General features: G+C 35.7%; 3 protein-coding genes across 3 annotated transcripts; 1 reads left to right on the top strand and 2 right to left on the bottom strand.

Annotated features, from left to right (window-relative positions):
* Positions 1-4,823: 4,823 nt before the first annotated feature.
* On the top strand, positions 4,824-10,460 carry LOC110794466 (transcription factor bHLH79). The gene is made up of 7 exons (XM_021999448.2): positions 4,824-5,618; positions 7,877-8,068; positions 8,275-8,340; positions 8,530-8,598; positions 8,925-8,996; positions 9,900-10,017; positions 10,171-10,460. The coding sequence occupies exons 1-7, from the start codon at positions 5,271-5,273 to the stop codon at positions 10,218-10,220; spliced, it is 915 nt and encodes a 304-aa protein (XP_021855140.1). The 5' UTR covers positions 4,824-5,270; the 3' UTR covers positions 10,221-10,460.
* An 862-nt stretch (positions 10,461-11,322) lies between these two features.
* Positions 11,323-12,301, bottom strand: LOC110794505 (germin-like protein subfamily T member 2). The gene has a single exon (XM_021999481.2). The coding sequence runs from the start codon at positions 12,122-12,124 to the stop codon at positions 11,480-11,482; it is 645 nt and encodes a 214-aa protein (XP_021855173.2). The 5' UTR covers positions 12,125-12,301; the 3' UTR covers positions 11,323-11,479.
* Positions 12,302-14,040: 1,739 nt separating this feature from the next.
* Positions 14,041-15,042, bottom strand: LOC110794468 (germin-like protein subfamily T member 2). Its single transcript, XM_021999451.2, has one exon. It carries the CDS (start codon positions 14,834-14,836, stop codon positions 14,192-14,194), a length of 645 nt encoding a protein of 214 aa, XP_021855143.1. The 5' UTR covers positions 14,837-15,042; the 3' UTR covers positions 14,041-14,191.
* Positions 15,043-15,087: the final 45 nt, after the last annotated feature.

Raw genomic sequence — 15,087 nt, 5'->3', positions numbered from 1 at the left:
TCTGTTAACAGTAAGGGTATGGTGGGCATTTGTACGGATGGTGAGGGGTATTTTATGAATTGTTGAAACTTGATGGGCGTTTGGTGAATTTTAGCAAAACTCGAGGGTATTTCATGAAATTTCCGTAATATAAATTTAGGATTAACAATTTTCACATATTCTTATTTACAAGTAATGTACAATAAACATTGTACACTGGATAAAAAGTAAATTCAAAACGCTTAAAAGTTTTCCCTATATATGTAAAAGTTATCTATTTGTAGTGATAAAAAAATTCATTTTAATAAAAAAAATTCCCAAACCAGTAATAACGTACTTCGTATAAATTAATCATATAACCTTTAAAATGTCTATCATCTTTTTTTATAATATAAAAGTTAATCAAAAATAGTAAAGTTACAAAAAAAATATTTGATAAGTTACAAAGTTGGATAAAAATTAGAGCGATTTCCTTCAATATTGTTTAAAGAACGCCAAATTCCCAAAATGCGCCACTTTTTAACTTAATCCCACCATACCGTCCACGTCAGCATTAAAACAGGTCTTTTTTTTAAACGAAGCGGCACTAAACCGCTACATGAGATAGCGGTTTATAATCACTATTTATAAATGGTAAAAAATAAAATAACCGCGTGAGGTGTGGGTCGAACCTACGACCTTCTGCGTAGGAAGCAAACGCTCTATCCACTGAGCTACAGACACTAATGTTGATAAGTTAAATTTGGTAATGTTTATAAATAATATTAAGAAATGGTTAAAAAGAAATAAGTGCGTCAGGAAGGGTTTGAACCCACAACCTTTTGCTTAGAAACAACACGCTCTAACCACTAAGCTACAAACGCAATTGATGTCACAAGAGGTTACTTCTAAGTTATATTTCTATTTAAACTGTAATTCATGTTAAAAATAATTTACAACTAAGCAAACCGCTATCTCAGATAGCGGTTTATAACATTAAACCGCCATCTCAGATGGCGGTTTTCTTTAAAACGAAACCGCTATCTCATATGGCGGTTCAATGCTGAACCGGAAAAAAAAATTACTTCTCTTTCTCCCTTGCTTACGTGGACGGTATGGTAGGAAATAACTTAGAAAGTAACGTATTTAGGGAATTATTAGATCTTTATGCAATATTGAAAGAAATCGCTCTAAAAATTATCTTATTGTATAATAAATTATTTTACACCTTGTGATTGAAAGACGTTCTGAATATTTTGATAAGATAAATGAAATTCGAGTAAAACGAACAATACATAAAAAGGAAATGAGGTGGTAATACCTTCGCGTACCAAGACTCAAGTTGAGGGACAAAGTTCAAATTTAATAGCTGGTAATGGGCTGGTAATGTAGCTGGGCCTATAGGTTGGGTCGTGAAAGAGGGAAATCCATAAGATCTTTGTTTACAATTACAAAGAATTATTGCTAATATGAAAACCACAAATGATTGATAATGTAAGTATGTAACGTATTAGAAGTAATATATTTTGATATTATCTTTATTATATAATTCCACTTTTAGTGTTAAGTTTAAATGGTTAAAATAATTTTAAAGTGTTGAAATGTTGCTTACGTATAAAAGCAAAGTTTTTAAAACGTTTGTGCACATTGCGCGCACCAAGAGCTAGTAGAAGTAACTTAAGTAAGATATTGGTGTTTGAGTCCGTTAAAATGTGTAAGATTCTAATCGGTTAATACTTAATACTTAATAAGACAATTAAAATGTGTAAAATTCTAATCGGCTAATACTTAATAAGACAATAAAAATTTCAAACTAAATTAATACAGAAATCGATATTCATATTGATTTTTTACAACAATATCCATGCATCATTTGATCTAAAGACACAATACACAAAGTTGCAAATCATCCTCCCAAACAAATAGAACAATTGATCAAGACCTTAACCTATGACCTATCCCCCTCTTAAAATGTGTAAAGTTCTAATCGGTCAATACTTAATAAGACAATTAAAATGTGTAAAATTCTAATCGGGTAATACTTAACAAGACAATAAAAATGTGTAAAATTCTAATCGGTAATTTCTTAACAAGACAACAAAATTTCAAACTAAATAACTACAGAAATCGATATTCATATTGATATGTTACAACAATATCCATGCATCCTTTGATCGAAAGACACAATACAAAAAGTTGCGAAACATTCTCCCTTTAAACAAATAGAACAATTGATCAAGACTTTAACTTAAACCCCCCCCCCCCCCCCCCAAAACATTCAAGATCAACCCAGAACTCAATTATCATGTCAAATTGACCTAATAGTACGATAAGTAGTCAGGTCAAAGAAACATAACCAATCAACGAGAAAACCCCTAATAACTAAGGATGGGGATCAAGGAATATTTTAGGTTAAAGAAATTAAGAAATAATAGTACACATCTAATCTAATCAATATTTAATAATAGGCAATTATGAAATAGCAGAAGAGTGTCATAAATCATGGATTAATTAATAAAATATGGAGTATAGTACCTTAACAAAACAACACAACACAAAACAAATTAATAATTATTTGTGAACTTAATTATTATAAAAATAAGGTTAGCTCGTGGGAGCAAGCTATCTAGTCTTGGCTTGTGTCTACAAAGATTTAAGCATCCTAATTAATTAATACTTTTTTTTAATTATAATTAGTTAATTAATTTGAAAGTCTGAGAATTGCAGCAACCAGAAGGGGGAGAGTGCGTGATCCCATAAGTCCTTCAAAATAATTGAAGTCTCAAATATAAGTGTGGCAGACGCTACGTGTCGCCTTCGTATTTGCTAATTTCCCCAATTTTTTTTCCTCTTTTGTTTTTTCTTTTTCTTTTATTTTATTTGTGGAACCATTTCCTAATGATTTGTTAGGAGACATTTTAACTATTTGTTTCATTTGGCGATCACTGTAAAAAAGAGTTACCAGCAAAATTCTCAGAATAATATTATTAACAATCAGCCATATAAAATCTACCCCGATAAAATAAAGATGTTTAATTTACAAGTAACAATAACTTTTTTAGCTTGTACTATTTGACTTACAACTTGAAATGTCATTCTTTAGTTTGCCTTGTTTTTTCTGGATGATGTACTCCCTCTCCCTCCGTCTCAAAAGATTGTCTCAAATTCTCAAGTGCTTTTCTCACTTTATTTAGAATTGAGTTTACTCAAAAATAAATTGATAGGTAAACTTGTCTTTTAGTTAGATTAAATAATCGTATGTGGGTAAAAACATACAGAGACTATAAACCAAATAAAGCATGAGACAAACAAATATGGACATCTATACTAATATATTAAAAGACGTTTTGAAGAACGTATACGTGTCACGTAGACTTCTCCTTATTAAGCCACATCACCACTAATTAGCATCATGACACGTTATTACAACAAAAAAACATCTAACAAGGATTGAACACCAAACCTATTTGTTAAAAGTTACACTTCTTACCATCTTAACCAACTACAACTTATGTAATATCTTTCCATATAAGCCTATATATTCTTTTTACAATAAACAAATACATTGAATAAAAGTGAATGTAAAAAAAGGAATGATTACTTAATTCATAAATGTACAATTATTACTTTGAAGAAATGGATCCGACTTTGTTTAGATTTTTGGATGTGGAATTTAATCTGGAAGGTTGTTGATCGGTCACTAATCTTATGTCACCACCGTAATTTGATGATGACATCATCTATACGTACACATATTTTTTTAAAAAAAACCCCGAATAAAAGTCAAAAACCCGGGGCAACTCCCAGGTTACATACAAATTCATATATAATATATTGAACAATCTTTTAGGGACAGAGAGAGTAGTATATTAATATTGTTATGAATTATGAGAGGATTGGGTAGTCATGTGGTGTTACTGATGCTAGACAAGTTAACTATCATTTCAGGCTTCAATGACTACTTCCTTCATAATAAAACCCAAAGGATAATACACTATGCTTACATTTTAATGAGAGCATTTGTCCATATTTCTCACTATCGGTGGAGTAGGTCGTTAATAAGTTTGTCCAACAACAAAATAGTGTGTTTCAATTAATGTATGCATCACATATGCCGACGAGTGCACCTATGCAAATGCACGGTGTAGTAAAATAATACGATTACTACACATGTATAAACCTACATGCAACACAATGAACACGCGTTCACACATGCTCATCATATAAGGTAAAAACAATAGTCTAATTAACTCATTTTATATCTCAAGTGAGGGTGTATTCTCTTCACCTTAAAAAAAACAGTTTTAAGTCTAATAAATTCAGTTAAAAGTTAGAATAAGGTCCTGTAAGTTCCAACCATGTCATATAAGTGGACTCTCTTCCGAGGATTGCTAAACCTCAAGTGGCTTGTGTCCATATGGACACAAGTGACTCAAATACAATTATTTTTAGTACCAACACAGCATATGTGAGTACCAATAACACAAATAATTTGTATTGGTACTTCTTAGCAATGTATTGGTATACCAATACCATACTAGTCTTAGTACCAATACCAAATTAGCAAGTACCAATTACAAGCCACCTGTGTCCATATGGACACAAGTTACTTGAGGCCAAGACTTCCTCCTCTCTTACCACCATAAGGTCTAATTGGATCCTATCAGACCAATCAGGCTTACTCATGTCTTATCAGATTAATCAGGTTTAATCAGTTCAGATAAGTTCATGTTTCATCCGATGAAAAGAACGTTCCTTAAGCACGTGATTCTGATATGTCGGCACGTGTAATGCAAGCGCCAATAACTGCACGGGACTTTCTAAAATTAAATTGAGAGTGCAACAATACAACCTTCGTCCCTGCGCGTAGGACAATTCTTTCATGTCCGATCTAATGAACTGAATCACTGATCCTTCAACAAAACAAAGCCTCTCCCGTCTCTCTCTTCTCTCTGACCTCACTTAGCTTAACGTGCGCAGTGTGCGCAGTGTACACTTACCCTCCTTTCTCAGCACTACTGGCAAAACCCCAAACCAAAACCAAACAGATCTCCCTTCTCTCTCCTCCCTCTCTGCACTTTATTATATAATCAAGCACACTCTTAACTTCATTTTCCCTCAAAAGTTTCAGAACAATTTAGCAACAATTTGGAGCAAAGTTCAGCAAATTAAGCAATACCCATTTGAGTTTCAACAGCCAATTCCAATACCCACATCTTAATTTCTCGAAAATTTGCTCAATTTTTGCTCAATTAGGAGTTTAGGTCAAGCTAACTGACAATTTTAGATGTGGTAAAAAGATAAGTAATTTGATGGATCCTCCATTGATAAGTGAAGGTTCATTCTCAACAGCAAACCCTTCATTGGCCGAGATTTGGCCGTTTAATGGTGGTGGAGGTGATTCTGACGGTGACGGGATGTTGGGGTTGAGAATGGGGAGTGGTGGTGGGTTTATGAGTAGTTTGCTTGATGGGTTGTTGAGTAATGGTGTTGTGGGGGCAATGAATAGGGATGGATCAATTGAAGAATCGACTGTCACTGATCAAAGTGGAAGTCTTGGTGGCGGCCGTGGCGGCGGTGGTGGGAGAAAGAGGAGAGAGATTATCTCAGAGGATGAGTCTTCTAAGATTGTTTCCACTACTAGTAGTGGCAATGAATTGGTAATTCTCTCTTTTCTTGTTGGTTTCCTATTGCAAATATTAGCTCATTTTTAGCTCAAATAGTATTAGGTTTTAATTGTTTTGATGCTTCTTTGAGATGTTTGAACGTTGAATTGCTGTTTTGTCATTTTGCGTAGTGTTTAAAATTTGAAAATTTGGACTTTGATTTATGGTATTTTTTTTGTAACCATGTGTGTTCTTGGAGCTTTGGCTATGATCATAATTCAGCTTCCCTTTTAGGCTGTAACAAACCTTATTGTCATTGGTTTAGTCAAATTACCATTGGGAGTTCTATGTAGCTAACCCCCTCTTGAAACCGAATTAGATAGAAGAACACATGAAACTCATTTGCCTCATAAGTTTCAAGAAGGCTGACTTTAGCTTTGTTGTTAAAGCTTGGTATTGATCATTAATCTCTTTTGCTTCAATTGCGAAAGGGAAATACTCATTAACAAGAAGCCATACACTATCTGTGATCAAGAACTCACTATATAAAAATCCGGTTGATATCTACGTTGTTCCATTGTCGTCTTGTTTCGTGAAAGAAAAACTCACTTCATACGAGATTCACATTGAACTTATGTCCGTGGTATAATCTTGACAATCTAGACCACTTGTGCACCACCAATAAAAATTACCGCTAACTCGCTAAGTGAGGCAAAATGAACACCCACATACTGGGAAGACAACTAGAGAAACATACAAATTTTACATGGCATGTTGATTGATTTGATGAAATATCAAAAGACTAAAATAAACAAAGCAATGGGGTCAGAAAAGTTGAGTTCCTGAAAAAGTTGATCTGTTTCTTGCCAAAATTGGCCAAAAATCAGTGGATGAAGAGAGGAAGAGAGAAGGGGGTGATATTAGCCAGCAACTAGATAGAATGCAATAAGGTTGTGATAAAATTTATTAATCCCCCTTACTGATTGTTAATTTCATACTGTAAATTTATAACATGAAGATTTTGTTAAGGTACTGCGTATAATAAGTTTGTCCATTTCCGATGGAGCCAAAGATTCATTTGTTCTTTTGGCTGTGGGATGTAATGAACTAAATCAAAATGGCTCTTAAACCTCTTCGCTTTATTTCCATGAAGTAGAAGATGGTCGTTCGGTTGTCGTCCCGTTATCGCTTTTGGGTCAATTGGAAACAACCTCTCTGCAATTACAGGGTTAAGGTTGCGTACGTCCGACCCCCCTTACCCCGCTTCTTGCGATAGCCTCTTTGAGGCAATGGGGTAATGATAATGAATGATAATGACTGCATATAATAAGTGTTTTCTGCGGTTCTGCCTTGCAATATGTATGTCCATTTATCTCACTCTACCATTCTCTCTAGCTATCATTTGAATTTAGTAAAGGGATGTGTAATCCTCCAATGATATTCTCCCTTTGCCCAAATATATACACCCTGTATGCTTCTGTCATTTGTAACTCCCAAGTCCGTATATACCCCTATGTTAGTTATACGTGACTCCTAATATCCGACATAGTTATATCATGCATTCATGCTTTATGTCCAATGGAAGTGTTATACTATTGTCAATGTCAAGCATCAAACATGGGTACTTGAAGTGAAATGGAAGACCTCTGTAACAAGACTAACCCTTTCTGGTTGTTAGCAAGGAAAAGGAGGGGCAAGGAAGATGTTGATGAAAACTATTTTGTGAGGTTGGAAGACATGGATAAATTGTGAATTGAAACTTCTTAACCCTAGGGATACATTCATAGCTAGTTCTAGATATGCCAACGAAAGAGACACAGTTTTTGGACGTCTAAAATCTAAATGAGAAGCTAGCATAACCACAGGCAGGTTATATTATGTTACTGCTATTTGTGCTTGCGAGTGAGGATGGGATAACTCTTAGCTCTGTGAATGGCTGTTTAATCCACATCTCGTTCTTAAGACCACATTAAAACTTATCAGAAGATTAGACTTTCCCTTAAGCGACTTACACCGCGGATGGAAGAGTGTAACTATGCATCCATCTCGAAGAATTTACTTGTATGCAATTAATCCACTCCTTAAATAAGGGAAGGGGCTAATCACTTATTCTGGTAGTGCCTATCATGCACTTGGTAATTTGAATGAAATTGTCTCTCGGGTATGAACATTGGGAATTTATGTTGAATACTAGTATTACAGCTGATAAGAACTGTGGATTACATAGTGCTTGTAGGCGTTGTAGCTTTAGCTTTGATGTTCTTAAAATTTAATTTGTCGCCTTACTTTTTGTCTCCGTTTTTGTTATGCAGAAGGAATCAAATGGTAAACGCACTAAAACACCGGGTTCTGAGGATGAAAATGGCTGTTCAAAGGTTGGAGGTGAAACAGGTTCAGCTGGAGGTAACAAGAATGCTGATAAATCAGCTGAACAGCTAAAAGACTACATCCATGTCAGAGCAAGAAGGGGTCAAGCTACAGATAGCCACAGTCTCGCAGAAAGAGTAATTTTCTTCTTGATTCTGGAAACATTTTTTTTCCTTGTTTTAGGTTCATCTTGTAGTGAGCAGATTAACACAATTATAAACCATCAAACAACATGATATTCCTATGTTCTAATTTTTCTGCATTTGATTCCTCTTCCCTTGATCTGTGGAAGATTTGGGTGGCTTCTGCAGCAGTTTTTAAAATTTCTTTGTGCTTCTGGCAGGCCAGGAGAGAAAAGATAAGCGAGAGAATGAAAATTTTACAAGATTTGGTTCCTGGATGCAACAAGGTTGGTATTAGGGATCGATAAATGGGTATGAATAAGTCGTTTAGATCACCATGTGTTATTTTGTTGACCTTTGAGCTCGAAATATGTCCTGTTTTCTAATTTCTTGGTGGTCAGCTGTTTAGCCCTAAATTCTAAAAATGTTACACATGTATCATTTTCTAGCTGATTGAGTTTTACTTGTTTGGACAGGTTATTGGAAAAGCACTTGTCCTAGATGAGATTATCAACTATGTACAATCCTTACAACGACAGGTTGAGGTGAGTTATATTTAGATTTTTAGGAAGTCTGAAGAAAACCTATTCATTGCGAGCTTCCTTAGTCAATCAATATCTCTCATCAATTTGGAAATAGACTGTTTGTTATGTATTGTTAAAATTGTAATTCTACCTGCGTATTTCTTCCTTCATTTGGCCATTGCCCGTCATTTCTTAGATCTTCTGAAAATTAGGTTTGTTATGGTTCTCATAAAATTCCAGCCCTTAAAATTTCCGGATGTCTCATTGCTATGGTTCTTTCATGTATTGTTAACTAAACCTTACCATCTTATTTGCTTATTTCCCACTTTATCTTCTTTGCGTTACAGTTCTTATCTATGAAGCTTGAAGCAGTCAATTCTGGGATGATCCCTTCTATCGGGGGGTTCCACTCAAAAGAAGTAAGTTTGAAAACTTATCAATCCCTGACCTGATATTACTGCATTTGCAATTTTCTGCTAGTAAGAATTGTAATAACAATCTATATCTGTTATTCCTTGGATTTACTCTCGTACTTAATTAAGTGATCAACTCAAACCTTTAAGAAACTGGACATTTGACTTTGGTTAAGGCTTAATAGTACTGCTGTACGAAAATATGAGCAAATGAAGCTAATTTATGTCTGGTGAATAATAGAAGGTACACCACTATACTATTTGAAGAAGTTCCCCTTTCGGGAACCTTATTCTTTTTCCTTCTCTGATACCCAAGGAAGTCCTAATCTATATGCTACATGTTCTGAAACATACTACTACGTGATTCCTATAAAAAAGAAAAACAAAAAAAACATACTACTACGTGCATAAAACCTTAAGTTTGCAAAAGAGTGAATTTGGCTATTTATTTCGACTTCTTCTGTTTGGGTCGATTTGTAATGCTGAAACCTAAAGCCTTAAGGCTCCGTTTAGTAGGGCGTAAAACGTTTTCATGAAAAATGATTTTCCCTTTTTAATTATTTTACGTTGTTTGGTTTGGCAAGGGATGGAAAACAATTTTCCATAGCTCCCTTAAAGGCGGAAAAACCTTTTCAATTTGAAATGGAGGAAAACCACTTTTGCACCTATCCTCCTCTCCCCTTTTCCCCCTTAATCTTCACCATCTTCTCCCATTTTCTTTTAGGAAACCAAATAAAGGAAAACTAGTTTGGAATTGTGTTTTCCTTTGGAAAATGTTTTTTCCATGGAAAATCATTTTGCACTGAAAACATTTTACACCAAACCAAATGGAGCCTAATTTTGTGTCTAGATGATTACTTGGAACTTAATTTAGCTACTAATATAATGAAATATGATGGATCTAAGCAGGTTAATCAGCTAGGGATGCCCTCATTTGATCCAAGTATGATGTTAGCACAAGCTGCAAGAGAATTGGCAGCAGCAGCAGGAGGAGGACCGCAACCAGAGTGGTTACATATGCAATTAGGTGGAAATTTCGAACGAACAACATGATTTCCTTTTAAAAGATCTCTTTGATATTCACCATTTATTTCACATAATCAGGTCACTCTGCCTATATGATTCTACTGTTTAGGCGGTATATTTATTACTGTATTTAGCTTTCCTTGATTTGTAACAGGTTTCGGGTCGGGTCATTGTAACCGTCAGCCCTGTTGTATGACCCTCTAACTAGTACCTAAAGACTGAAGTGTCTTAGGTTGCTGAATATCTGTATAACCAAAGACAATTATGCTTCAACGAAAATTCTTCTATTATAATCAGACTTTATTGTAAGATTTGATCCTCTTAACTGTATGTATCGGAGTTGATCTCGAAAAAAGAGAAATATTGTATCAATGTATGAGAACTAGACCTGTAAAATGGGTTGCTCGGGTCGGATTATAATAAATTACTTTCGTTTTTAGGTTATTTTGCGTCGGTCACTTTTGAGTCCGACTTACAAATGCTTGTTCACGACCCAGAGTCTTCGGGTTCGGGCTGTAGGGCAGCCATGAGTATGTATTTGTCTAAAGTTTTAGATGAAGGTGTTTATATAGGCCATTAACATGTGACTTTGTCAAAGACATGCAAAATATAACTCCCTTTGTCCCTTAATACTCGACCTGGTTTGACTTTTTGCACTTAATATACATTTTTAAAATATTAATATTTTTACAAAGAAATTGGTAGTTAAAGTTGTACATTGGCAAGCGTGTCCGATCAAAATAGGTCGAGTATTAAGGGACGGAGGGAGTATATTTTATTCAGCAAGAGAGCCGGGAATGATGTTTATGGAGAAGAAAATATAGGATGGCTGAGGGAAGAATAGAGTGAGTAAATTTCAAGTTAGTGGTTGGAGAATTGTTCAGTTAGGAGGTAAAAGACTGATTCAATTTGTTGAACACGGAAGAAGCTAGCTCATGTTTTTCTTAAGATTAACCTGAATTTCACACCCCAAATTATATTCTTCCTGCAATCATCGATACCCAATTCGATTAATCACAAAAGTAATGATTTGTTTTTATTAAATCATAGATTATTCTAACATCAAACATGTTTTCTAGGAGCTAGAATACGTAAAGATAACTCTTAAACATGATTAGGAATCGACTAACCTCAACAAAGGCAACGTCTTGTATAAGACGAACTCGCAGTAAGTTCCATAAACACACAAATTTTTGATGTATCTTACCAATGAACAAACAAGTACGTATTTACTATGTAAGAATGTAACTCAACAGTCTTGAGAGGAGACTATCCTAACTTTCGTGTACCTTTCCTTTTCAAAAAATGTAAGAATGTAACTCAGAAACTGCATTTATTATTGAATAAAATCATAAATACAAAATGCATAAGCTTCTTTCCTTATTCACACATAAAAAGAATAAAGGGAATCTTCATAGTAAAACATGAAGTACCATTTCTATGACATGATCTTCATAGTAAATTTAAGATCCCAAATTAGATTGTATTCCATTGATAATGCTTGAATCCACTTGGAAATTCTGGGTCAAAACATGACCCGGAATTGAAGGATTGGTATCAAACAGAGTTGTGGATAAAACCACCGCCCCTGCATTCTGGCTGTTGAATGCTGTTAAAATTACCACCTTATTTTCCCCCACATTCTTCTGAAAATGAACCAAACCTCTAGGGATCACAAACATTTGCCCGGGACCCAACACCTTAGAGTAGAACACGTTTCCCGTGGTCACGAACCCGACTAGGACTCTTCCCTTAATCACCACCCCGCTCTCGCTCGCTCGTGGGTGGGAATGGGGCGGGTTCAATCCGTTAGGGGCAAGATCAACCCGGTTCATTGAGATTCCAAGCATATTCAGAGCCGGGAATGTCAGAACATTACCGGGGGTGACCCTTGAACCAAAGAGGTTGGACGTGTTGCCCTCGTTCATTAACCCATCGAAGAAGAAGTCTTCGGAGGTCACATTTGAGGCTGGTTTGCAAGGGAAGTTGGCGAACGTGGGAGAGGAGCCGAGGTCTGCTACGCAGAAGTCCATCAACGGGTCAGGATCAGCGGCGTGGGAGAGAAAAGGAGCAAGCAAGAAAACTACCATGCAAAGAAGAGCTGCCATGACTATGTACTTAGGAAGTTAGGAGAGTGTTTTTATCTGTCTAAAGATTTAGATTAGGGTGTTATATAGGCCATTAACATGTGACTTTGTCAAAGACATGCAAAAATATGTAGTATATTTTATTCGAGCTGAGAATGATGTTTATGAAGAAGAAAATATAGCAATGCTGAGGGAAGAATTAATGGAGTAAATTTCAAGTTAGTGGTTGGAGAATTGTAGAGTTAGTTAGGAGGTAAAAGACTGATTCAATGTGTTGAACTCATGTTTTGGCTGAGATTAATCTGGATTTCACACACCAAAATCTTCCTGCAATCTTCAAGGCGCAATTAAATTAATCGCAAAAATACAAGTTGAATTCCTGTTAGGCTTTAGCAGAAGGTGATGCAAGAACAGAACAGGTTATCCTAAGTCAATATAATTGGGAGTGAATGAAAATAACTGTCATTCAAGAGAATATGACAGGTAAAACTATGCAAATATAGCTAATCAATCTATACATCTTATCCTTTCTTGTCCCTAAAAGATTACCCCATAGAGCAAACATCAGTTTAGATGTTATTTATCCCACCCAGTTTCTGTTTATTTGCAAGTTAAACACAATGATCACAATTGCAAAACAGCAGAAGTAGGAAGATTGCTGAAAAATGTTACTTCTATGATGTATTCAACCTTAACGATCTTAGTCTACCATTCATTATCATTTCATTATCATTACCCCATTGCCTCAAAGAGGCTTCCGCAAGAAGCGGGGTAAGAGGGGGTCGGATGCACGCAACCTTACCCCTGCAATTGCAGAGAGGTTATTTCCAATTGACCCAAAATCAATAACAAATCACAACGGGACGACCATTTTCTACTTCATGGAAAGGAAGCGAAGAGGTTTTAAGAGTCATTTTGATTTAGTCCATTACATCCCACAGCCAAAAGAACAAATGAATCTTTGGCTCCAGCTTCAGAAAATTCCAGAAGAAGAGATTCACCTTTAATCAATTAATTCTGACGTTAAGCTTCAAAATGAATGATGCAAAGGGGTGAGTTTTAAGTAGTACTGTCAATACTGAGAGTGCAGTCATACCTTTATCTGAAGTCTGTAGAGTCTCTGCCAAAGCAGTAAATGTATCAACTTTCAACAAGGCATGGTTAATTATATATGCACATAAGCTAAATAGAGAGACAATAATACAAGATCCACAAGTAACATATCATTATATCAATGTGATGATAATGTTTTTACTTCTGAAATTGGTTGAATCTTCTGTGAAGAATATGTGTTACTGCCGATAAATTGTTAATATACGTAAATCCCAAAAAAACCAGTTCCCTGAGTAATAACATAACCATCAGCAACAGAAGGACTGCAATCAGAGTGGTTAAATTACAGATGCAAATAGGTTTGAATGAACAACATGATTCCTGAAGAAAGACCTCTTAGTAATTTATTTCAGGGAATACCGTCTTCTAGTATTCTACTGTTAGTTTCATTGATTATACAAGAATACCGTCGTCTGCAGAAAGTATTCATAGTAACCTTCAGCGTAGTACCCAAAGACTAAAGTGTCCTTGATTGCTGACAGTAATACAATTATGATTCTGAGAGTTCTGACTTATAAACAAGTACAAGACCTTGCAAAATGAACATTCTTCTACATTTTTTTTTTTTGAAAGATAAGTTTTTTTTAATTTTAATAAGAAAGATCGTAGATTTCAAATTCTACGACCAAGAAAATTGGGTACCCAAGTGGGTTTCTTCTACATCGTTGTATTGAATTTGATCCCGAACTCTTAAACATGATTAGAAATCGACTAAACATAAAAGAGGCAAACTCTTGTGTAAGAGTATAACACTACCTCTCAGTAAGTTCCATAAACACAATTTTTGACGTTTCTTACCAACGAACAAACAAGTACTATGTATGTAACTCAGAAACTGCATTATTATTGAATAAAGTCATAACTACAAAATGCATAAAGCTTCTTTCCTTATTCACAAAATATTATAAAAAGAATAAAGGGAATCTTCATAATAACATGTAGAAGTATTTTTATGACATGGTCTTCGTAGTAAATTTAAGATCCGAAATTGGATTGTATTCCATTGATAACGCTTGAATCCACTTGAAAAGTTTGGGTCAAAACATGATCCGGAATCGAAGGGTTTGTACCAAACAGAGTTGTGGATAAAACCACTGCCCCTGCATTCTGGCTGTTGAATGCTGTTAAAATTACCGCCTTTTTCCCCCCCACATTCTTCTGAAAATGAACCAACCCTCTAGGGATCACAAACATCTGCCCGGGACCCAACACCTTAGAGTAGAACACGTTCCCCGTGGTCACGAACCCGACTAGGACTCGTCCCTTAATCACCACCCCGCTCTCGCTCGCTCGTGGGTGGGAATGGGGCGGGTTCAACCCGTTAGGGGCAAGATCGACCCGGTTCATTGAGATTCCAAGCATATTCAGGGCCGGGAATGTCAGAACATTACCGGGGGTGACCCTTGAACCAAAGAGGTTTGACGTGTTGCCCTCGTTCATTAACCCATCGAAGAAGAAGTCTTCGGAGGTCACATTTGAGGCTGGTTTGCAAGGGAAATTAGCGAACGTGGGAGAGGAGTCGAGGTCTGCTACGCAGAAGTCCAGCAACGGATCGGGATCAGCGGCGTGGGAGACAAAAGGAGCAAGCAAGAAAACTACCATGCAAAGAATAGCTGCCATTACTATGTACTTAGGAAGTTAGGAGAGTGTTTTGTATATGTCTAATGACTTAGATTAAGGTGTTTATATAGGGAATTAACAAGTGACTTAGTCAGGGACATGAAATATATGATGTTTACAAAGAAATTTGTGTATTGCTGAGGGAAGAATATAGATTTAATTACTGATTTTCAATATGGTAAGTTATAGTGGTTGGAGACTTGGATGTTTAAAGACTCATTCAACTTGTTGAATATGGAAGAAGCTCATGT

Source organism: Spinacia oleracea, chromosome 5 (genome assembly GCF_020520425.1).
Source record: "Spinacia oleracea cultivar Varoflay chromosome 5, BTI_SOV_V1, whole genome shotgun sequence".
Taxonomy (NCBI): Eukaryota; Viridiplantae; Streptophyta; class Magnoliopsida; order Caryophyllales; family Amaranthaceae; genus Spinacia; species Spinacia oleracea.
The sequence above is the reverse complement of the archived record's forward strand: the minus strand, read 5'-3'. Positions and strand labels throughout refer to the sequence as shown.

Excerpts from the sequence above, each read along its gene's own strand:
- LOC110794468 (XM_021999451.2), bottom strand. The coding sequence starts at position 14,836 with ATGGCAGCTATTCTTTGCATGGTAGTTTTCTTGCTTGCTCCTTTTGTC.
- LOC110794466 (XM_021999448.2), top strand. The coding sequence starts at position 5,271 with ATGGATCCTCCATTGATAAGTGAAGGTTCATTCTCAACAGCAAACCCT. Across the intron at positions 8,069-8,274 it reads GCCACAGTCTCGCAGAAAGA|GCCAGGAGAGAAAAGATAAG; the intron begins GTAATTTTCTTC and ends TGCTTCTGGCAG. Across the intron at positions 8,997-9,899 it reads GGGGGTTCCACTCAAAAGAA|GTTAATCAGCTAGGGATGCC; the intron begins GTAAGTTTGAAA and ends GGATCTAAGCAG.
- LOC110794505 (XM_021999481.2), bottom strand. The coding sequence starts at position 12,124 with ATGGCAGCTCTTCTTTGCATGGTAGTTTTCTTGCTTGCTCCTTTTCTC.